The sequence below is a fragment of the Mya arenaria genome, chromosome 9, assembly GCF_026914265.1.
Source record: "Mya arenaria isolate MELC-2E11 chromosome 9, ASM2691426v1".
Lineage (NCBI taxonomy): Eukaryota > Metazoa > Mollusca > Bivalvia > Myida > Myidae > Mya > Mya arenaria.
In genome coordinates, this window is record NC_069130.1 from 53,889,935 (window position 1) to 53,915,938 (window position 26,004).

Below are 26,004 nucleotides of genomic sequence, written 5' to 3' on the forward strand. Positions count from 1 at the left end.
CATACCCTGGAAGTAAATTAAATAAGCCTTAGTCAAGTTTGAATTGAAGTGTAGATATTACTAAAATTCATTAATGATTTATCCGTGGCAGTGCATTGTTTATAAAAACCAAAGCTCCAGATAAGGTTTAATGTGATATTTAGAATTACTCCATACCCTATACGTAACTATTTGGCGTATTCCACATTTCAAGTGACTTATACTACATGATCTAATTGAGAATCAACATAAAACTCTTAAAGTTGAGCTACTCATATACTTACTTATATACTATCTTTAGATTTTTATGTTATAATTTAATTTAATAATTATTTTTTTACAATTACATGACTATACTCACATAACATTGCAGGCCGACGGCCATTCAACGCTTTAAGCGCTTTGATTTTAATACAATACTTATCCTTACTACAATTAACGAGGTCTATCCCGAAGCTTGCCGGTCCACTATCTTGAACCTTGCCGGAGAAAGCCGAGTTGTTACGGTTGACGCCCAAATGTTTTCGCGCATGCGCTATGTTAAATGTTCGTCACGTATTTGCTTTAATGGCGGCCGTAAATGTGAGTTTTGATTTTTTTTAACACAATTCAACAACTTTTCAGATCAGCATCACATTATGTGTGTAATCAGAGACATTAAGGAAATGCAAAACCATATTAATTGAGTTTAATATTTGAAAATCATGTTTCATTTCACGTATATTTTCATGTTCTTACTGCTTTCGTTTTACGTGTATGTATACTGCTCAAACCTTGAAAGTCATTATCCCATTAAGACCTCCAAATAAACAATTACATATGTATATACATACTGGTTAGAGAGGGGAAAATAATAGATAAGTAATTAAAGAGGAAAAGGCTTAGAATTAACAAAATACGTTCTGATTATATCGCATCTACTGTACTCATTCATCCATAACGGTTGCACAAATATGATGAATAGATGAAATTAGACTTGTTTATCATACATGTAGTTATACATATATGCATTGTCATTCTCTATGACAAAAGTATTGCATTTTGGTTCAATTTATGTTTTATTGTTTTTATAGTAAGAAACCAGCCTTTTAATTATTAATGCACCAGTCAATTGTAACCACGGCCCCCCAGGTCCGGGGGTATACCGGGGAAATGGGCCGTGTTTTTACCTTTCAGGTGGCCCTGCAGTGCCGGGTGAATGTGGTGGTTTTGTCTTCGCTTTAAATATAGCGGGGAATGGGCCTTAACTAGGGTCCCTGGGGTGCGGGGGCATTTGGCAGAGAATTTGCCATCTGTTCGTCCTCGCAGAGCGGGGATTTAACCGGGGGTGGCTGGACCGAAAGTCAAAGTCCTCGCTATTCCCCGGACCTGGGGGGGGGCGTGGTTACAATTGACTGGTGCATAAGCTTTGTGAAAAATCATCCTGGTATCCAAGCGCATACTTATTTATATAGGCTGTGAATCATAGTAACACATAATCATCAATTTGGTGTATGATTACATGGCTTTTTCTATAGTACCCAAGGGTCCGACTATCAGACCCATTCCCAAAGCAAAATGTAAGGTATTTTTTCCAATCTTCAGAAAAAAATACCAATAAAAGAATTTTTTTTTTTTAGAAAGTCTTTTTTATCTGTATTGGTTCATTTGCAACTTCCTAATAAGTCATGTCATGTAAAGTTTTTTTGATATAGATCTCGGAAATCATTGATTTTCATCACATTCAGAGATCAGCATGAAATATTATCTGTCATGATTTATTGCAATAGATATTTACAACCAAAGGATTGATATTTCAGCCATTTTGGGTCCTTTAAAGGGAAAATAAACTAATATTAAATCATTTCCTCATTCTCAGGAGACTACACAGCTTTTTCTTTTAACTGTACAATTTCCCAATTTCGGCATTTTCATGACGCAAAATTTCCCAAAATGTCCAGGGTCTTTTTCCCAAAATGGCCAGAGAAAGCCCTGCATTATTTAGATATTAACAGTGAGCTAAAAGGCTGTACTGTACCTTATTTTTAACACAATCGCATTAATTATTCTAACATGTCATGTAGAAAAGTAAGGAGAGATTCTTTTTCCTCTGATATGAAGACACATGACACATGATAATCAGAACATATACAAAGAAACATACAGTCTTATAGAATAAAACTTTACGTAAATGTTATACAACAAACATATAAATCAGGTAAGAAGGATAACTATAAATATAATGAATAATACTGTATTATAAGATAACAATGCATCTACACATATACTGAAAAATAAGTGAATGAAGCATAGTTTTATAATTTCATTTACCTTATCTGCTGATACTACAACATGTATATATTATAGGCTGTAGGCCTGCATGGGAGTCGAACCTCCTACCCATAGATTGATAGTCAAGTGCGGTACCACTAGACCACGGATCAGCATCAATTTAATCATTCTCGTTCACCTGAGTGATGATGCTATGGGTTCCATAGATTGGATTTATCACGATAGGGGTGAGAGTTGTCTAGTGGTATAGGTGTCCGCCTCTCATCCAAGAGGTTTTGGGTTTGATCCCCATCAGGGTGAGAGTGGTCTAGTGGTTAAGATGCCTGCCTCTCACCCAAGGGGTTCAATCCCCACCAGGAGTACTTTCTCATGGCCTCTCAGAATGGACACAGTACTGGTTTCTGCCCAGGAAACGGACCCGGCAGTGATTCTATATGCTTAACTTTCGTCACAATCGAGCTAAAATAAATTTGTATATACTAATCGAACCTGCGATTAGAGGTCAAAATTATATTTTTGCCCAATGGGATGACAGTATTTTTAAAATCTGCAGTACATCCACTTAAGTAAATTAGCAGTCAGCTGTTATAGGGGCTGAACCAGTAGACAAAATATTATGTCAAATACTAAGCTGATTTAAAGCTGCACTCTCACAGATTGAACGTTTTGTCAACTTTTTTATTCGTTGTCTTTGAATAAGCCAATATTTGCGAAAATGCATAAAAAACAGTTATATAAGACTGCTGACAAAAAATTGGATCATAGATTTTTATATTTAAGTTAAAAAAAATGATTTTTTTATGCATTTTTCTTAAACCATAAGTAACGGTTTTAACCATAAAACATTGGTGTTCGAGCGGAAATATAAAAATCTACGATCCGATTTTTTGTCAGCAATCTTATGTCATTGGTTTGCAAAAAATGCTGTTTCCAAGACAAAAGAAAATGTTGTAAAATTGGTAAATCTGTGAGAGTGCAGCTTTAAGGGTTATGTCAGTATGTATTTACCAAAATAAAGAGTTATGCGACTGCATCGCATTAAATTGTTTATTTTGGTAAAAAAAAATAACCGTGAACCATTACAATGGTTATTACTTAAATAATTTTATGCTGTATAATATGTAATAATTTTAACCCCCTACGGATTCCACCATAGGGGATGTCCGTCCGAATATCATGCACATCATTTTATTTTATTGGTTGCCATGCCAACATAAAGAATCAATTTACTACAATTTATAAGGGTCCTATAATAACAGCAAAAATGTCGTGAAAAATGTGGTGGCTATTTCAACATTTTCTTAAAGATGCACTCTCACAGATTGAACGTTTTGACAACTTAAAAAAAAAAAAATTGTCTTGGAACGTCCCAATTTATATCAAAATGAATGGAAACTAGTGATATACGACTGCTTACAAAAATCAGATCGCAGATTTTCATAGTTTAGTTAAAAAAAATGTGTTTTTCTTAAACCGTTAGTAACTCTTTAGCCATAAAACATCAATTTTTGTCGGAAATATGAACATCTGCGATCTGATCTTTTGTCAGCAGTCTTATATCACTAGTTTATGGATATTTACGCAAAAATTCGCTCATTCCAAGAAAATAAATAAGTTGCCAAAACAGTAAATTTGTTAGAGTGCAGCTCTAATTTATGCTAGTAAATTGTATAAGAATCTGAAGGGGACTTTTATAATGTAAGTTATACTCAGTGACTTGTTTCTTTTACCAGTTATTGAATACAGTCTAATGGCAAAACAATGGCCTCTTATCGGGATTCGTTGAGGGAAGAGGAGGTCCAAAACTGGATCAAGGCCGCCCTCGCCCTCAACATCACCAAGGAGGGTTTACAAATTTTTGTGGAGGAGGTGCTGACATGCGTTCACCAGGACATCTATAACAACGTTAGAACATCCAAGGGTCTTCCAGGCGGGGCAACATGTGTACAATGTTTCACCGAGAACGTGTTGAAGTGCTCCACTCCTAAGATATGCACAAGTAAAAAAAACTGCAAATTTCATAACGGCCCTTCAAAACAGTATGTTCCTTGTCCAAATGGGATTTGTGAAGGCGTCCGTGATGAAATAGTTCAACATCACAGGTTTTCGGGACCATCCTGGAAGAACACAAACGCAGACAAATGGAGCACCATTCCCTGGGAGATAGCCAAGTGTTTCCTTCCTCCTGATGGCTACAAAACCGTGTCCTCCATCAAAGACAGTGACTTCAACGGCGTGATCAGCGTCATGATGAATTGCGAGGATTTCCAGAACAAGCTGTCGTTTATCGTTGCAACACAGCCAAATTTGTTAACAGAGGTAAACATATGAATCATACTATAATCATATTATGCGATTTCGATGACTTTTTAAAGCTGCACTCTCACAGATTGACAGTTTTGACTTTTATTTATTTATTTTTGTCCCAGAATCAGCTTATTTGGGCATCACTACATTTAGTTCGGTCATATAAGATAATTCACTAAAAAACAGCAAAAAAAACTCGTTTTTAGCTCTACTGGCCAAAGGCCAGAATAGCTTATGCGATGGTAATGTGTACGTAGTATGTGCATCCGTGCGGTCGTGCTTTCGTGCGTCTGTAAACAATTGGTTGTGAACACGATACAGTCTTCAGTTTTGATTGTATCTCGATGAAACTTGTACAGTATCTAGATATCCATTAGAGCTCGGTTCCTTTCGAAAACCAGCCAGATCCGCCCATAAATGCCTAGATTATGGGCCATGAAAGGTTTCAAGAAATGCTTTCTATTTTTAGCCAGGTCTGCATGAGCGAATTCTATTTTTAGCCAAGTTTACATGTACATGTAAATTTAAGTCTAGAGTTAAGGGAGACAATTTGCAAGTCTAGGATTTTGAGAGACAATTTGCTTTTTGCTTCTGCAGTTGATTTTGTGAATTACTCTGCCTTGTTCTTGTTGAAAGCCCAAAGGCCATTTTTTAGCTTTAAGTTCTGTAGTTTGCGCATTCATCTTAACAAAATTGGTTGTGAATGTTTAAGTGATGCACCTGGTGTCATTACTGGCCACACCCAGGGTTCACAGGTTTGGTAAACATAAATCTGGAAAGGTTTGAAAATCTTTTTGTGTGTTCGTGCATCCATCTCAGCACAATTGATTGTGAATGTTTGTTCAAATTGATCAATGTTTTCCTAGGCTGCCCTTGACTTTGACCTTTTGACCAACTTTTTTATGCCCCCGAATGTGGGCATATTAAAATCGCACAGTCCGTCCGTCCGTCCGGCTCTGTAACTTTCCCTTGTATGGACAGATTTTAAAATAACTTGCCACATGTGTTCCACATACCAAGACGACGTGTGGCGTGCAAGACTCGTGTCCCTACCTCAAAGGTCAAGGTCACACTTGGTGTTTATTCACAATGGAGTGCTGCATATAAGGACATAGAGTATAGGTTGTCGTGTCCGGGCTGTAACTTTCTCTTGTATGGACAGATTTTAAAATAACTTGCCACATGTGTACCACATACCAAGACGACATGTCGCGTGCAAGACCCGTGTCCCTACCTCAAAGGTCAAGGTCACACTTAGTGTTTATTCACAATGGAGTGCTGCATATAAGGACATAAGAGTATAGGTTGTCGTGTCCGGGCTGTAACTTTCCCTTGTATGGACAGATTTTAAAATAACTTGCCACATGTGTTCCACATACCAAGACGACGTGTCGCGTGCAAGACCCGTGTCCCTACCTCAAAGGTCAAGGTCACACTTAGTGTTTATTCACAATGGAGTGCTGCATATAAGGACATAGAGTATAGGTTGGCGTGTCCGGGCTGTAACTTTCCCTTGTATGGACAGATTTTAAAATAACTTGCCAAATGTGTTCCACATACCAAGACGACGTGTCGCGTGCAAAACCCGTGTCCCTACCTCAAAGGTCAAGGTCACACATAGTGTTTATTCACAATGGAGTGCTGCATATAAGGACATAGAGTATAGGTTGTCGTGTCCGGGCTGTAACTTTCTCTTGTATGGACAGATTTTAAAATAACTTGCCACATGTGTTCCACATACCAAGACGACATGTCGCGTGCAAGAACCGTGTCCCTACCTCAAAGGTCAAGGTCACACTTAGTGTTTATTTACAATGGAGTGCTGCATATAAGGACATAGAGTATAGGTTGTCATGTCCGGGCTGTAACTTTCCCTTGTATGGGCAGATTTTAAAATAACTTGCCACATGTGTTCCACATACCAAGACGACGTGTCGTCTGCAAGACCCGTGTCCCTACTATAAAAGTCAAGGTCACACTTGGTGTTTATTCACAATGGAGTGCTGCATATAAGGACATAGAGTATAGGTTGTCGTGTCCGGGCTGTAACTTTCTCTTGTATGGACAGATTTTAAAATTACTTGCCACATGTGTTCCACATACCAAGACGACGTGTCGTGTGCAAGACCCGTGTCCCTGCCTCAAAGGTCAAGGTCACACATAGTGTTTATTAACAATGGAGTGCTGCATATATATAAGGACATAGAGTATAAGTTGTCGTGTCCGGGCTGTAACTTTCCCTTGTATGGACAGATTTTAAAATAACTTGCCACATGTATTCCACATACCAAGACGACGTGTCACGTGCAAGACCCGTGTCCCTACCTCAAAGGTCAAGGTCACACTTAGTGTTTATTCACAATGGAGTGCTGCATACAAGGACATAGGGTATAGGTTGTCGTGTCCGGGCTGTAACTTTCTCTAGTATGGACAGATTTTAAAATAACTTGCTACATGTGTTCCACATACGAAGACGACGTGTCATGTGCAAGACCCGTGTCCCTACCTCAAAGGTCAAGGTCACACTTAGTGTTTATTTACAATGGAGTGCTGCATATAAGGACATAGAGTATAAGTTGTCATGTCCGGGCTGTAACTTTCCCTTGTATGGGCAGATTTTAAAATAACTTGCCACATGTGTTCCACATACCAAGACGACGTGTCGCGTGCAAGACCCGTGTCCCTACTTTAAAAGTCAAGGTCACACTTGGTGTTTATTCACAATGGAGTGCTGCATATAAGGACATAGAGTATAGGTTGTCGTGTCCGGGCTGTAACTTTCTCTTGTATGGACAGATTTTAAAATTACTTGCCACATGTGTTCCACATACCAAGACGACGTGTCGTCTGCAAGACCCGTGTCCCTGCCTCAAAGGTCAAGGTCACACATAGTGTTTATTCACAATGGAGTGCTGCATATATATAAGGACATAGAGTATAAGTTGTCGTGTCCGGGCTGTAACTTTCCCTTGTATGGACAGATTTTAAAATAACTTGCCACATGTATTCCACATACCAAGACGACGTGTCACGTGCAAGACCCGTGTCCCTACCTCAAAGGTCAAGGTCACACTTAGTGTTTATTCACAATGGAGTGCTGCATACAAGGACATCTAGGGTATAGGTTGTCGTGTCCGGGCTGTAACTTTCTCTAGTATGGACAGATTTTAAAATAACTTGCTACATGTGTTCCACATACGAAGACCCGTGTTCCTACCTCTAAGGTGAAAGATACACTAAGTGTTTATTCACAAGGGAATTCTGAATATAAGGACATAACAGTGTAGGTTGTCAAGTATGGGTGGTATTTTTTTTATGTTCAGAGGCAATTTAAAATAACTTGCCATATATATTTGACACGTAAAGGCAAGATCAACTTTTCATGTACTGACCTTGTTCGTAGGTCAATGTCACATTCGGGGGCATTCGTCACATACTGTGACAGATCTTGTTTAACTTTTAAAACTACAGAAATTTTTACTGTAAGTACAGTTTTTAAAGCATTTTTTTTTGTCAGATGACTTTTACTTGGCACATATTAAAACAGTGCTCCAGCTAGGCCTAAATAGCAGGGTGGGGCACCCGGCTGCCCTTTTCCAGCACCCTGCTGCCCTTTACTACACCCTGCTGTGCCCTTTTGTTTGACAGAGTCAATTTTCAGAAATAAGTATGAAAATAATAAATATAAATAGTTTTGACACTAAATTAAAGAAAACAGCTAAGGTATTCATAACTAACTATTAGGATTGAAAGTAATTACAACAAATACACAATAAGAATTCAACATTGGCCCTTGCAAGTGCCCGATCAAGGCTCATTGAAAGTGACCTTTTTAACCTAGCACCCTGCCCTTTTCAAATCCTGGCTGGAGCACTGTTAAAATAGTTCATGCAACTAATCTGCTTACAATACTTTCTGGGCTCAGATGTTGAACGTGCTACGTTTTCAGGTAACCCAAACACAAAACATAAACTATATGTCTGTTGCCTTTTACCCATACATACATGCTGTAGATTGATATGATCACAAAAGCCATGCCAGTAGAGCATAGGCCCTTTTGGGCCTCTTGTTTCTAAAAGCGTTACTAACATTTTTAGCCATTAAACATCAATTTTCGAACAAAATAATATGAAAAACCCCCAGATCAGATCATTTGTCAGCAGTCTTATATCACTGGTTTCCAGACATTAACGCAAACATTGGCTAATTCCCAGACAAAACATAAAAACGTGGCCTAAACAGTCAATCTGTGAGAATTCAGCTTTTAAGAATGTTCATAATAAGTGTAGAATGTTTCAGTATTCACTTGAAGTTGCTCTGATTATTTTGTACATTCTTTACTCTAATCCAAACAACCAAGAAGTCTTAAAGTGAATATATAGTTACTACATATTGCATGATAGTATGCATTTCAATTTGTGCCATCTTCACCACAACTACAAGCTATGTTAGACAATACTTATTTCAAACATTACATTTAAGGTTCGGGACATTGGTCGACGCATACGCCATTCCCATGACCAGAGGGTCAAGAAAACAGAACTAGTGGACTTTCTGGTCAAGCTACGCACCCTGCTGGAGGATAAGACTGAACTAGCAAACCGACCTGAGGCTCTACACGCTGCGGAACAGCTTAAGAAGGTACAAATTTACATTTTAGCGGACTAAACAGATTATACAGGTATGACTTTACAAGAGAGATGGCAAAATTGAACTAGCATACTGGCCAAAGGCACAACAAGCCGCGAAACAGATTAAACAGGTATGGCTTTCCATGATAGAGGCCACAATTGAACTAGCATACCGACCCTAGGTACGACATGCCGTGGAACAGATTAAACAGGTATGACGTTACATGATAGATGACACAACTGAACTAGAATACCGGCACATAGCACCACATTCCGTGGAACAGATTAAACAGGTATGACTTTACATGATAGAGAACACAACTGAACTAGCATACCGAATTAGGGCACCACATTCTGTGGAACAGATTAAAGAGGTATGACTTTACATGATAGGGAACACAGCTGAACTAGCATACCAATGTAAGGCACAACACGCCACAGAACAGGAACGAGAAATGGTATGAGTAAAAGATTACTTTTTGTATCAAATTTGTTGACGCGTGTAGAAATACATATCAACTTGATGGAAGGGCACTTTTGAATTATAACGTGTGCACTATTTTTTGTGTAGTTCAGGTATGAATATATTGAGAAGAAAAAAAAAAAAAAAATATTATGTACGGTGAAACCTCGCAGACGACTTTTGAACTTGACTGCCAACTTCTGCGCATGTGCACACCCGAGTATGACTTATCATGTTAGGGGACACAATTGAACTAGCATACCCTAAGCTCAAAAAAGCGAAAAAGTGCTTCAACGGGTATGAACTTATATCCTAGAGGACATAAGGAAACTAGTATACTGACCTGAGAATCAACTGATTGAAGGTATGATTGCACGTGTACTTTTTTGTATCAGATTCGATAAACTCCTGCAAAGATATTTGTCTGCGAATTATATCGTGTGGAATACCTTTTATGCGGTTCAGGTATGAGTTTATTGAACACAATTTGGAATAGTATGGTTTGACCTTGCACCTAATCAGATCACTAGACTTAAGTGTAGGTGGGGGCCCCTATTCAACCTTGCACTTAATTATATCAACAGACTTTACTGTAGGCGAGGGGGGTCCCTTCTTGACCTTCCACTTTATCAGATCACCGGACTTTAGTGTAGGTGGGGTCTTTATTTTACCGTGTACTTAATTAAACCACCGGACTTTAGTGAGGGTGGGGTCCCTATTTGACCTTCCACTTAATAAGTTCAACAGACTTTAGTGTAGGTCGGGGCCCTATTTGACCTTCCACTTAATTAGATCAATATACTTAAGTGAAGGTGGGGTCCCTATTTGACCTTCCACTTAATAAGTTCAACAGACTTTAGTGTAGGTCGGGGCCCTATTTGACCTTCCACTTAATTAGATCAATATACTTAAGTGAAGGTGGGGTCCCTATTTGACCTTCCACTTAGTTAGTTCAACAGACTTTAGTGTAGGTCGGGGCCCTATTTGACCTTCCACTTAATTAGTTCAACAGACTTTAGTGTAGGTCGGGGCCCTATTTGACCTTCCACTTAATTAGATCAACATACTTTAGTGTAGGTGGGGTCCCTATTTGATCCACCTAATTAGATCACTAGACTTTAGTGTAGGTAGGGGTCCCTATTTGACCTTGCACCTAATAAGATTTACGGACTTTTGTGCAGATGAGGGTCCTTATTTGACCTTGCAATTAGATCAACAGACTTTAATGTAAGTGGGCGTCCATATTTGACCTTGCACTTAATTAGATCAACAGACTTTAATGTAAGTGGGTGTCTCTATTTGACCTTGGACTTAATTAGATCAACAGACTTTAATGTAAGTGGGCGTCCCTATTTGACCTTGGACTTAATTAGATCAACAGACTTTAATGTAAGTGGGTGTCCCTATTTGACCTTGGACTTAATTAGATCAGCAGACTTTAATGTAAGTGGGCGTCCCTATTTGACCTTGCACTTAATTAGATCAACAGACTTTAATGTAAGTGGGCGTCCCTATTTGACCTTGCACTTAATTAGATCACCTGACTTTCTGTAGGTGGGGCACTATTTGACCTTGCACATAATAAGATCACCGGACTTTACTGTAGATGTGGACCCTTTTTGACCTTTTACCTATTTAGATCACCGGACTTTAGTGTAGGTGGGGCCCCTATTTGACCTTGCACCTAATTAGATCACCAGACTTTAGTGTTGGAGGGAACCCCTATATGGCCTTGCACCTTAACAGATTTCCGGACTTTAGTGTTGGTGGGAACCCCTATATGGCCTTGCACCTAATTAGATTACCGGAGTTAAGTAAATGTGAAAACCCCTAAATGCCATTGCACCAAAGTGTAGGTTGGTGTCCGTATTTGACATTGCACCTAATTAGATAACCGGACTATAGTGTTCTTTGGGGCCCCTTTTTAACCTTGTACCTAATTAGATCATCGGACTTTAGTGTAGGTCGGGTCCCTATTTGACCATGCACTTAATTAGATCACCAGACTTTAGTGTAGGTGGGGCCCCTATTTGACCTTGCATCTAATTACATCACCGGACTTTAGTGTAGGTGGGGCACCTGATAAGAATCCTGGACTTTAGTGTAGGTGGGGTCCCTATTTTACATTGCACCTAATAAGAACACTGGAAGTTAGTGTATTATTATGGGGGGGTCCCTATTTGACCTTACGTCTAATCAGATAACCGGACCTTTGTGTTGGTGGGGGCCATATTTGACCTTGCACCTAATAGGATCACCGGACTAAAGTTTTTGTGGGGGGTGCCTATTTGACCTTGAACCAAATTAGATCACCCGATTTTAGTGTAGGTGGGGGCCCTTATTTTACCTTGCACCTAATTAGATCACCAGACTTTGGTGTTGGTGGGGTCCCTATTTGACCCTGCTCTTAATAAGATCACCAGACTTTAGTGTAGGTGAGGTCCCTATTTGACCTTGCACTTAATTAGATCACCGGACTTTAGTGAAGGGGTGGTCCCTATTTGACCTGTACCTGATTAGATCACCAGACTTAAGTGTAGGAGGGGCCCTATTTGACCTTGCATCTAATTAGATCACCGGACTTTAGTGTAGGTGGGGTCCCTATTTGACATTGCATCTAAATTGATTACTGGACTTTAGTATTGGTGGGGTCCCTATTTGACCTTGCACCTAATAAGATCACCAGACTTTAGTGTAGGTGAAGTCCCTATTTGACCTTGCACTTAATTAGATCACTGGACTTTAGTGTAGGTGGGGTCCCTATTTGACCATGTACCTAATTAGATCACCTGACTAAAGTGTAGGTGGGGGCCCCTATTTGACCTTGCATCTAATTAGATCACCGGACTTTAGTGTAGGTGGGGTCCCTATTTAACATTGCATCTAATTGATTCCTGGACTTAGTATTTGTAGGGTCCCTATTTGACCATGCACCTAATTAAATCAATGGACTTTAGTGTCTGTGGTGGTCCTAATTTGACAACTGCACCTAATTAGACTACCGGACTCTAGTGTAGGTGGGCCCCTTTTTGACCGTGCACCTAATTAGATCACCTGACTTTAGTGTAATCGGGTGTACCTATTTGAGCTTGCACCTAATTAGATCACCGGGATTTAGTATAGGTGAGGTCCCTATTTGACCGTGCACCTAATTAAATCACCTGACTTTATTGTAGGTGGGGGTACCTATTTGACCATGTACCTAATTTGATCACCTGACTTTAGTGTAGGTAGGGGTACCTATTTGACCTTGTACCTAATTAGATCACCTGACTTTAGTGTAGGTGGGGGTACCTATTTGACCTTGTACCTAATTAGATCACCTGACTTTAGTGTAGGTGGGGGTGCCTATTTGACCATGTACCTAATTAGATCACCTGACTTTAGTGTAGGTGGATGTACCTATTTGACCATTTACCTAATTAGATCACCTGACTTTAGTGTAGGTGGGGGTACCTATTTGACCATGTACCTAATTGATCACCTGACTTTAGTGTAGGTGGGGGTGCCTATTTGACCATGTACCTAATTAGATCACCTGACTTTAGTGTAGGTGGATGTACCTATTTGACCATGTACCTAATTGATCACCTGATTTTAGTGTAGGTGGGGGTCCCTATTTGTACTTGCACCTAACTAGATCAACGGACTTAAGTGTATGTAGGGTCCCTATTTTTACTTGCACCTAATTTAATCACCGGACTTTAGTGTAGGTGGGGTCTCTATTTGTACTTGCACCTAATTAGATCACCGGACTTAAGTGTAGGTGGGGCCCCTATTTGTACTTGCACCTTATTAGATCACCGGACTTTAGAGTAGGTGGGGTCCCTATTTGAACTTGCACCTAATTAGATCACCGGACTTTATTGTAGGTGGGGTCCCTATTTGTACTTGCACCTAATTAGATCACCGGACTTTAGTGTAGGTGGGGTCCCTATTTGAACTTGCACCTAATTAGATCACCGGACTTTAGTGTAGGTAGGGCCCCTATTTGTACTTGCACCTAATTAGATCACCGGACTTTAGTGTAGGTGGTGTCCCTATTTGAACTTGCACCTTATTAGATCAACGGACTTTAGTATAGGTGGGGTCCCTATTTGAACTTGCACCTAATTAGATCACCGGACTTTAGTGTAGGTGCGGGCCCCTATTTGTACTTGCACCTAATTAGATCAACGGACTTTAGTGTAGGTGGTGTCCCTATTTGTACTTGCACCTAATTAGATGAACGGACTTTAGTGTAGGTGGTGGGTCCCTATTTGACCTTGCACCTAATTAGATCACCGGACTTTAGTGTAGGTGGGGTCCCTATTTGAACTTGCACCTAATTAGATCAGCGGACTTTAGTGTATGTGGTTGGTCCCTATTTGACCTTGCACCTAATTAGATCACCGGACTTTAGTGTAGGTGGTGGGTCCCTATTTGACCTTGCACCTAATTTGATCAACGGACTTTAGTGTAGGTGGAGGTACCTATTTGTACTTGCACCTAATTAGATCAACTGACTTTAGTGTAGGTGGGGTCTCTATTTGTACTTGTACCTAATTAGATCAACAGACTTTAGTGTAGGTGGGGTCCCTATTTGTACTTGCACCTAATTAGATCACCGGACTTTAGTGTAGGTGTGGTCTCTATTTGTACTTGCACCTTATTAGATCAACGGACTTTAGTGTAGGTAGGGCCCCTATTTGTACTTGCACCTTATAAGATTACCTGACTTAAGTGTAGGTGGGGTCCCTATTTGAACTTGCACCTTATTAGATCAACGGACTTTAGTGTAGGTGGTTTCCCTATTTGAACTTGCACCTTATTAGATCAACGGACTTTAGTGTAGGTAGGGCCCCTATTTGTACTTGCACCTAATTAGATCAACAGACTTTAGTGTAGTTGGGGTCCCTATTTGAACTTGCACCTAATTAGATCAACGGACTTTAGTGTAGGTAGTCCCTATTTGTACTTGCACCTAATTAGATCAGCGGACTTAAGTGTAGGTAGGGTCCCTATTTGAACTTGCACCTAATTAGATTACCGGACTTTAGTGTAGGTGGATGTACCTATTTGACCATTTACCTAATTAGATCACCTGACTTTAGTGTAGGTGGGGGTACCTATTTGACCTTGTACCTAATTGATCACCTGATTTTAGTGTAGGTGGGGGTACCTATTTGACCATGTACCTAATTGATCACCTGATTTTAGTGTAGGTGGGGGTACCTATTTGACCTTGTACCTAATTGATCACCTGATTTTAGTGTAGGTGGGGGTACCTATTTGACCATGTACCTAATTGATCACCTGATTTTAGTGTAGGTGGGGGTACCTTTTTGACCTTGTACCTAATTGATCACCTGATTTTAGTGTAGGTGGGGGTACCTATTTGACCTTGTACCGTACTTGTAAGTCGTGGCAAAAACATGCAAGTCGTGGGAACGAGTAATTTAGTCGTGATCACGAGATAAAAAATAGTTTTATTAACACATGTCACCTCTATGACAACGTACTTACACTTTCTAATGTAGTAAAACTGTTTTCCGTTCAAATTGTCTTTATAATATAAGTTTATTATTTATATTTTTTTGTAAAATAGCCTTTGAATTATGGGATGCTTAATGTATTGATCTTTTTTGTTGACAGCTGGAAACAGACGATTTCAAGATCAGTGCTGAGAACGAAGGGGAGATATTGAAGGAAGGTAAGAGATGCTTTTGATCAAATTGACGTATATGGATATGGATAACTGTGTGTATGGTGGCTTACGTAAAGAGCTAGCTTGTGGTTGCTTATGAGAAGTAGGGTGTAGGTCACTGTTTCTAAGAAAGAAAAATGGTTTCTGCCCACTAACTTTCGTTAAGAAAGATAAGATTGTGTTGAAACTCTGCATTTCTAGCACACCGGATAGGCATTTCCGGTGACGTCAGCCGTGCTGGAATATAAGTATCATGTGTTTCCGGTACGGATAGAAAAATCCGACCCTAGGGCACGCGCGTAAGCCGGTAACGAGGCTTTCCGAGTTATCGGACACGCAGCGTGCCCGAGGGTCGGAATTTTCGATCCGGACCGGAAACACATGCTTATTTTTTTGCATGTCTTAAATTATCAATTTGTGGAAAAATTGACGTAGAAAACGCACTTTTGTTTTGTGCAGTTCACCAAAAAGCGCGAATACTTATATATTTAATTGCGCTTTATTGAAATGGAATAATTTACTTTTCATATTCCATACAAGAAAAGAAATAAGAAGTGGCGCGTTGTTGCGCGTGACTCCTCTTACATGGGGTGTGTAAGACGGTTTTTTTCCACCACTGGTCACATGACCGGAAACACACGTCCGGTATGCAGGAAAATTCCATCTGGCACCCCTACCGTGATGCCAGATGAGTCACGCGCTGTGACGTTATACTTTCTATTTCTTTTATTATACACTTTATGTAACTATAATTATGAGATTTCAATAGATGAGTGCGATAAATATTAACATTACTAAAATATACCTTCAAAACAAAAAGTAACCCTTAAAAGACGTGATACTCAGAAACTTCTTGACGTATGCCGTGAATAAAAAATAATTGCGCGTCATGCCGTGAGTAAACATCATCGCACGCCCTTTTTGGTAAAATGTACAAACATGCGCTTTTCCATGTATTTTTTCACAAAATATTGTAATTCAAGGTATGCTAGAAAAATGTCTATCATATGTGTCGGTTCCTCGGTTCCAGATCGAAAAATCCGACTCTCGGGCACGCTGCGCAGCCGGTAATTCGGCAAGCTTCTTTACCTGGCAACGCAGGTGCCATCGAGTCGGGGGGGGGGGGTTCTATCCGGACGAGTGTTTCCGGTCATGTGACCGGTGCTGGAAAAACTCATCTTACACCCCCCATGTAAGATGAGTCACGCGCAACAACGCGCCATTTTTTATTTCTTTTATTGTATGGTTTATGAAAAGTATAGTATGCAATTTCAATAAAGCGGAATCATAAATATAAGTATACAATACCTTTAATTTAAATTGAAAAGAAATAATCGTAAAAGCGCGATGTTTAAAGAAACTATTTGACGTCGATAGTGATTTAAAATGACAGCGCTTGATGAAGTCAGTACACAACGTCGCACGCGCTTTTTGCTGAAATGTACTAAAGTACGTTTTCTACGTCAATTTTCCCACTAATTCATAATTTTAGGTATGCAAGAAAAAACATCAATCATGTTTTTCCCGTCCGGATCGAAAAATCCGACCCTCGTGCACGCTGCGTGACCGGTAACTCGGAAAGCCTCGTTACCGGCTTACGCGCGTGCCCTCGGGTCGGATTTCTCTATCCGTACCGGAAACACATGATAGATACTTATAAGAACTCATACAACTTTTAACTTCTACAACCATTACACTATTGCTGCCTTTCTTCTTACCAAGCGTCTTGTGATATTTCTGCTTCTTATCACCTGTGCCAAGCGTCATATGATATTTTTGTATACCGGACGTGTGTTTCCGGTTATGTCACCAGTGCTGGAAAACCCCTATGTTAGATGAGTCACGCGCATCCACGTGTCACTTTTTATTTCTTTTATTGTTTGGTTTATGAAAAGTATATTTAACCATTTCAGTAAAGCGCAATCAAATATATAAGTATGCAAGACTTTTGATTAAAATTGGAAATAAATAATCATAAAAAACGCGATTTTCAGAGTAACTATTTGACATCAATAGTTATTTAAAATAATTGGTTGTCCGGTTAGCGCAGTGGTAAGCGCGCTCGCTTCTCACCTAATCGACCCGGGTTCGATTCCCGGCTTGGGCGCATGTGAGTTTGGTTTGTGCTCACCAAGCCGGACAAGTGGGTTTCCTCCGGGTTCTCCGGTTTTCCCCACAACACAAGACCACACTCTCGCGTAATATCGTGCCAACGAGAGTGATTAATATAATGTTGTAATAACTTGTTTCACAATCGTTGTAAAATAAATATGTTTAAACTAAACTAAAATAATTGCGGTTTATGACGTCAGTAAACGATGTCGCACTCGCTGGTTCGTAAAATGTACATAAGTGCGTTTTCTATATCAATTTTACCACAATTTGATAATTTTAGATGTGCAAGAAAAAATATCAATCATGTTTTTCCGGTCCGAATAGGAAAATCCGACCCTCGGGCACGTTGCGTGGCCGGTGACTCGGCAAGCCTCGTTACCAGTTTACGCATGTGCACCCGGGTCGGACTTTAATCCGTACCGGAAACTTGTGATATATACTTATAATGTTGCTTCTAATCGTCTTATGATAATACTGCTACGTATATTCTGCAACAAGCGTCTTGTGATATTGCTGCTACTTATCTTCTGTACTAAGCGTCTTGTGATAATGCTACTTCTTATCTGCTGAACTGAGCGTCTTGTGACAATGCTGCTTTTTATTGTCTGTACCAAGCGTCTTGTGATAATGCTGCTTCTTATCTTCTGTAACAAGCGTCTTGTAATAATTCTGCCTCTTATCTTTATGTACCAAGCGTCTTGTAATAATGCTGTTACTTATCTTCTGGACCAAATGTCTTGGTAAAGGCTGCTACTTATCTTCTGTAACAAGCATCTTGTGATAATGCTGCTTCTTATCTTTGGTCCCGGGCCTCTTGTTAAAGGCTGCTACTTATTTTTTGCAACAGACGTCTTTTTGATAATTCTGCTTCTAATCTTCTTTACAAGCGTCTGTTGATATTACTAACCGTCTGCATCAAGGGTCTTGTGATATTGCTTATTTTTATCTTTTGTACCGAGCGTCTTGTCACAAAACTGATTCCTGTTTTCTCACCAAGTGTTTTGTGATAATGCAAACGTATATGTTCTTATTTCTATGTTTTTAGTGATACATCTTTACATTTACTTCAGGATTACGACTACGTTTGGCAAACCATTACCGAACCACTTTGGCCGACATGCCGATATCTCCCATTCTCGGAGAAAAGAACGCCAAACTCAGGAAATTCTACGTGGCACCGAAAATTGTGGAGAAAGATCATCGAAAAATCGGCAAAATTGACAACAAAGAAAGCAGTCAAAAAATTGCAAAATTTTCAGATGTTTTCATAAAAGAAATTCAGTTGCTCAGAAATGTTTTCCTTGTTGGAGAACCGGGCAATGGCAAATCTACATTCTCCGTAATGTGTGCCCTGGATTGGACCCACCAGTATTTACCAGCGGAGGAAAACGTCGGTATTAAAACAAGCTTTGCCGACCCAGAATTCTTCAAAGAGTTTGCATTTTTGTTTCATATCACCCTACGAGATTCAGGTAAAACGTGTGATCTAGCAGAAATGATCAAGGATCAACTTATACGTAAAATCTACCACGAGAAGGATGCCGATGATGGTTACCTGCTATTACAGACGGTGCTGGAAAGTGAAACATGTTTAATCATAGCTGACGGCCTCGACGAATGGACCCATCCGGAAAACGTAAACTGTACCTGCAAAACTGAGGAAAAAGTCATCCCTTTCCGTAATTCGGCCAACAAGGCCACACTCCTCACGACAACGCGTCCCTGGCGAATGTCACAGTTCAGAGTGCAGGATTCAAAGATCGACAAATATCTTGAAATAGAAGGAGCTGCAGACACAAGGCAGCTCGTGGAAAATATCATCAACATTCTTAATGAGGGAAATAAGGATGAACGAACACCAGAGGCTTTCATGAAAATGGTGTCAGCGAAGGATCTTGAAGGATTATTGTCAGCACCTATCAGTATCACCCAGCTCGTGTGCCTGTGGTTCGAGGGCAAATCGTTAACCGATTCAAAGTGTGACATTTATGCTGGCGTGATAAACATGCTATCATGTAGATGTAGTAATATGCAACGGAAGCATAAAATTCCGAAAATAGAACTGCCATCTGTATTAAAGGAACACAAATGCTTCGTGCAAAATCCCACGGTTTACCTTGCGCTGGCAAAGTTAGCATACACAACTTTGTTTTCAGAGTGCAGAGATTCATCTGTTGTTTTCAGCAACACAACAGTCGACGCTTTGTTAAGCAGGAAGCAGGTTGAATTTGCATTGAAGTCAGGCTTACTCACGGAGAAGAAATCCAACTCATTGATCAAGAGATCATCTCACTTTTCATTCTTTCATAAAACACTTCAAGAGTTTTTAGCGGCTCTTCATTTATGTTTGAATGAAAACGACTACAGTCAGCTATCAAACAAGTACGAACAAGATAATAAGGAAAATATCTTGGGAGATGTTTCTCAGACATTTATTTTCATATGTGGAATGAAGCCCGAGCTCGGTGTACAAATGTCTTCATGGATCAATAGTTCTATACCACCATACCAACCATCAATCGGCAGTAGTGAGGCTCCACTACTTCAGCGCCTGATTCTCTTCGGACACCGTGAAGCCAGGGCGAACAACTATGGTGACAAACCGTTCTATCTCGCACACTTCAGGATTGGGATTGACTATGGTAACATACCGCTCTTTCTCGCACACTTGTGGAATTGTAGTTACGAGGATGACGTAGTGTTAAAAAAGCTGATGATGATAAACAAGGAACGTATTCAGTCACTATTCATCCGTGGATGCATTGATCAAATTAATGGGGAAGAGCTGCAGGAGGTGATCACATCCTCCTCCGACTCCCTCAAAGCAGTGATACTGTATAAGCGTGATGGGCAGTATGACCTGTCCCAGTGTCACAGGCTGGAATATCTGAGTATACACGGAGACAATACAACACGTGTGCAGGTTGATCCAACACATATTACAACATGTCGCTTACGTAGTGTATCATCGAATGTTGAAATGTACATATTCAGATTATTTAAACACGATCAAAGGTGGAGTAAACTACAACTTGTTGAGTTATATAGCGTTAAGAATGTCCAGTTACTTGTGGATACACTACCAAGTCTCCCTCAGTTACAAAGCCTTGACATACGGTATACAGATCTAGGTGAGCTCCACCTCCTCCCTCCAGCCTCCATCACCGATATTACACTTGTGCGTGTGACAATGACAGCGGGGGCGGTGCGGAGTCTGATAGAGACGATGAAGAACATACCACACACCATTACATGCAACATGTACCGCTGCACGGTGAAACCTGCCAGTGAGATGAAAGACATCCGAGAACATATGGACAGTTCGCCGTCATTCAAGGTTCTCACGAGTGAATTGTTTCATTTCAAATTCACCAAAATGTGAACAATAAGTTAAAAGTTCGCGTTGATTATGGGAATTCATATTTGATGAAAAACAGTGAAACAATCAATGGGGAAGTGTCATTCTATTTATAGATATATATGTTACTTTTCCGGGAACTAATTATTATCACCACTTTCTATGTGTATTCAAAGTTAATTTGATTTATGTTGTGTATTTACATGCATCCTAAAATAGATTTAACTGTACACAGCAATGTCGTTGTGGCTGGTGTTGTTAAATATATCGAACGCGGATGAAAACTTTCTTTTTTAATTATAACGCAACAGTCCGTAATCAACACGTGCAATAATCGGTTCAACTTGATGGACATTTTTTTAAAAGAATCCTTCATTAAATCAACTAATTTCCTAGTTTGATGTGATATCATTTGATAAATGTTAAGTACTTACTTCGCTAAGAGATTATTAATTGATATGGAATATTTAACTTATGTCTTTATTCACAATGGCATTCTTGCTCAGCTGTTTTTTATATTCTGTATTATAGAAATGTATCAATAACACGTTGACTTTTTTAATTTCTATGATCTATTACATAAATTTTACATTATTATAATGCTATCTACAAAACTATTGTATCATTTATGCACCAGTCAATTGTAACCACGGCCCTCAGGTCCGGGGGTATACCGGGGAAAGGCGGGGAAATTGGCCGTGTTTTTACCTTCCAGGTGGCCCTGCAGTGCCGTGTGAGTGCGGTGGTTTTGTCTTCGCGCCAAATATAGCGAGGAATTGGCTTTACCTAGGGTCTCTGGGGTGCGAGGGCATTAAACGGGGATCTTACCAGCAATTCGTCCCCGCAAGACGGGGATTTTACCCGGGCTTGGCAGGAACGAAAGTCCAAGTCCCCGCTATTCCCCGGACCTGGGGGAGGGGCGTGGTTACAATTGAGTGGTGCACTATCGACAAATGCTTCAAAAGAAATACCCAAACAATGAACACATTTAGTAACCTAAATGATAGAATATACAATGGCCTATTATTTAACATGTCACACAATTGGAGTATTATTGAAGAAGATATGATTAAACGTTGAAATTATTGTTTGATTTGTGTTTAATATGATGAGGCCTAAAAAAAAATTGTTTGGTTAGGGTTTCATCCTTTTCAAAAATAGGTAGGGTAGGTAGGCTTTTTTTTTTTTAATTAGGCTTTATATAAGAATGTTATTTTCATCATTGGAGAATGGTGTTAAAGTTATCTTCTGTATAAGCATTTAAGGTTTTAAACTACATATTGAAAAGCAATTAAAACAAAAAAAATTTTTTTATTTAGTTTTTCATTTTTTTTTTCAAACTGACTATAAAAACGGTAGGGTCGGCGCCTTTTCCGTAGGTAGGGTCGGGTAACCCGAACCAAATGTATTTTTTTTAGGCCTGAGGATGAAAATGTGTTAGAATGATGATGATGATGATGATGATGATGATGGTAATGGTGGTGGTGGTGGTGACAATGAAGACTACAACCACGGCGACGATGTCGGTGATGATGATGATGATAATGACGACGACAACGATGTAAACGTCAGTGATGATGGCGATTATGGTGGTGGTGGTGGTTGTGACGCTGATGATAATGATGATGATGTGATAGTGATGATGATGATGACGACGCGATGGTGGTGCTGGTGGTGGTTGTGTTGATGATGAGGATACTGGTGGTGGTGACGACGGCGACTACAACGACGACGATGATGATGATGGTGGTATTGTTGTTGTTGTTGGTGGTGATGGTGATGGTGGTGGTGGGATAATGATGATGATGATGATGATGATGATGATGAAGATGATGAAGATGATAAGCTAATAGTATATGACTAAGAAGTCAAATTTAAGGCTGGATAATAAATGTTGACTTGATCTTGAAGTAAGATACGTAAAAATTATACAACACACTCATGAAGTACGTTATATCAAAATAATCATGCAAGGCAAAGTATTTCTAATTTAAGCAAAAGTCAGTAGAAGTGTTTTTGTCTACAAATACACACTTTACGGTTGTAGATTTTAGCAGGCTCCGAAATGCATCTGATAGCATTTATATGAATATATATTTTGGTGACTGTCGGACACATCTACTACCAGACCATTTTAGAAGGCGGGCACATCTATCACCTTACTACTATTTACGAGGTCTATCTCGTAGCTTGCCGGAGATGGCCGAGTTGTTACGATTGACCTGGCGTCAAACCACACAAATTGCAGACACAGCCAACGTTCTTCAAGAACCTTATACACTGTCCCATGTCAATTATTATCATTTAATATATAACAATTTAGTCATATCATTTTATTCTTTAAATTTGACCGTTTTATAAATAAGAAACATCAACATGTTCACTATAAATGTATACTTATAGCAATTCACCGATTTTTATTATTGAAAACAAATTTAAAGTGACACTCGTATTTAATATCAATACGTACACGTGTATAAAAAGCATAATTCTTGAGTGATACACCTTTAACGACTTCTTAGATAATGCATATATGGATAATATTAATTACTGGTAACAAGATTGCGTCATCGGTGAGGTATCGTCATCGGTGGGGCGTCGCCCATAGCGTCATCGTCGAGGTGTCGTCATCGGTGAGGCGTCATCGTCCATAGCGTCATCGTCGAGGTGTCGTCATCAGTAAGGTGTCGCCCATAGCGTCATCGTCGAGGTGTCGTCATCAGTGAGGCGTCGCCCTTAGCGTCATCGTCGAGGTGTCGTCATCAGTGAGGCGTCGCCCATAGCGTCATCGTCGAGGTGTCGTCATCAGTGAGGCGTGACCTATAGCGTCATCGTCGAGGTATCGTCATCACTGAGGCGTCGCCCAAAGCGTCATCAATGGGGTGTCGCCGATTACGTCATCGGTGAGGTGTCGCCCATAGCGTCATCGTCGAGGTGTCGTCATCAGTGAGGCGTCGCCCATAGTGTCATCGTCGAGGTATCGTCATCGGTGAGGTGTCGCCCAAAGCGTCATCAATGGGGTGTCGCCGATTACGTCATCGGTGAGGTGTCGCCCATAGCGTCATCGTGGAGGTGTCGTCATCAGTGAGGCGTCGCCCATAGCGTCATCGTCGAGGTGTCGTCATCAGTGAGGTGTCGCCCATAGCGTCATTGTCGAGGTGTCGTCATCAGTGAGGCGTCGCCCATAGCGTCATCGGTGAGGTGTCGCCAAAAGCATCATCGGTGAGGTGTCGCCCTTAGCGTCATCGGTGAGGTGTCGCCCAAAGCGTCATCAATGGGGTGTCGCCGATTACGTCATCGGTGAGGTGTCGCCCATAGAGTCATCGGTGATGTATCCCCCATAGCGTTTTGCTGAGGTGTCGCCGTCATCGGTGAGGTATCACCCAGTGTCATCGGTGAGGTATCACACATAGCGTCATCGCTGAGGTGTCACCCATAGCGTCATCGTTGATGTGTGGCCCATAGCGTCATCGGCGAGGTGTCTCCCATAGCCTCATCGGTGAGGTATCGTCATCGATGAAGTGTCGCGCATTGCGTCTTCGGTGAGGTGTCGCCCATAGCGTCAACGGTGAGGTGTCACCCATAGCGTCAACGGTGATGTATCACCCATAGCGTCATCGGTGAGGTGTCTCACTCGGTGAGAAGTCGCCCATTGCGGCTTCGGTGAGGTGTCGCCCATAGCGTCAACGGTGAGGTGTCACCCATAGCGTTAACGGTGAGGTGTCACCCATAGCGTCAACGGTGAGGTGTCGCCCATAGCGTCAACGGTGAGGTGTCACCCATAGCGTCAACGGCGATGTATCACCCATAGCGTCATCGGTGAAGTGTCTTCCTCGGTGAGAAGTCGCCCATTGCGTAATCGGTGAGGTGTCGTCCATTGCGTCATCGATGAGGTATCACCCATTGTGTCATCGGTTAGGTGCCTTCCGAAGCTTCATTGGTTAGGTATAACCCATTGCGTCATCGGTTAAGTATCACCCATTGCGTCATCGGTGAGGTATCACCCATAGCGTCATCGGTGAGGTGTCGCCCATAGCGTCATCGGTGAAGTGTCGTCATCGGTGAGAAGTCGCCCATTGCGTCATCGGTGAGGTATCTCCCATTGCGTTATCGGTGAGGTGTCGTCATCGGTGAGGTGTCGTCATCGGTGAGGCGTCGCCACGATACGTCCATCGTGATATAAAAGAGATATCACTCCCTTGCTGGCAAACTCCATAATCGCTCTGTTGGGAAGACGGGTCTGTGGGGATGTTTTCTGCCAAATAAAAAAGGCTTTTATTAATGTTTAATATTATGTCCCTGCTAACATTTGGATAACCTAATATACCACCATCATTATCCTATGTAATAACAACAATATAAGAAGCAGCAAAGGTACCACCGTTATCGTCATCTTTATCACGTATTCAATCGTAATTATAATATTAATCAACTTCGAATATAATTGTATCTTACATCTTTGTTGCATGAATGATATTCCAGCTATTGAATCCAACTATGTGTTGTTTAATTTATACCATAGCTGCTCACTGACGCAGCATCACTTCAGTCACTTCCGGTTGCATGGAGGGACACTTCCGGTATCATAGACGCTGAAACATGTAAGCTATGCGTGTACTTACATATTTCATCAGACTATCCACTTGTCAAGACATTTACTATTTCCATTCTAGATATTATCATTAATCCCAATACAGACGAAGCAACCTACCGTTATCATAAAATGTCTGCACAAATGTGCAATATTATATAATTTTATATTAGTACACACGAAAATGAGATAAACGTTTTCTGCTACCCGGGTTTGGTTAAAGAAATCTTGGGGAAAATGCTGGCACCTTTTACACTCTCACTGTAAAATTTCTTAAACCAACAGAAAATGCCGATATTCGGATTGTTTAGATGATTAACCATCAACATCCGTTAAAACTAGAAATACAAATATATATATTTCCTTAAAATACTTTTTTTCACAGAAGTAAGCGAAATGGAACACGATAGCTGTGATCCTGGGAATATCTTTTAAAATAAAAACAACTGCATCATCACCACCAAAACCATATTCAGCATCTATTTCTAATCATCATTATTATAATTTTAATCATTAAGTTTTAATCATATTTATTTTTTTAAATTTCTCGTGTTTTTTGTTCGATGGCCGCCACTTTGAAAGATTCATGTCACGTTTCCCACC

General features: G+C 40.4%; 1 protein-coding gene across 1 annotated transcript; it reads left to right on the plus strand.

Moving 5' to 3' along the window:
* Positions 1 to 499: 499 nt before the first annotated feature.
* LOC128202957 (uncharacterized) lies at positions 500 to 21,896 on the plus strand. The gene is made up of 5 exons (XM_052904164.1): positions 500 to 561; positions 3,984 to 4,569; positions 9,040 to 9,198; positions 15,286 to 15,343; positions 18,523 to 21,896. Exons 2-5 carry the CDS (start codon positions 4,012 to 4,014, stop codon positions 20,832 to 20,834), a joined length of 3,087 nt encoding a protein of 1,028 aa, XP_052760124.1. The 5' UTR covers positions 500 to 561; positions 3,984 to 4,011; the 3' UTR covers positions 20,835 to 21,896.
* Positions 21,897 to 26,004: the final 4,108 nt, after the last annotated feature.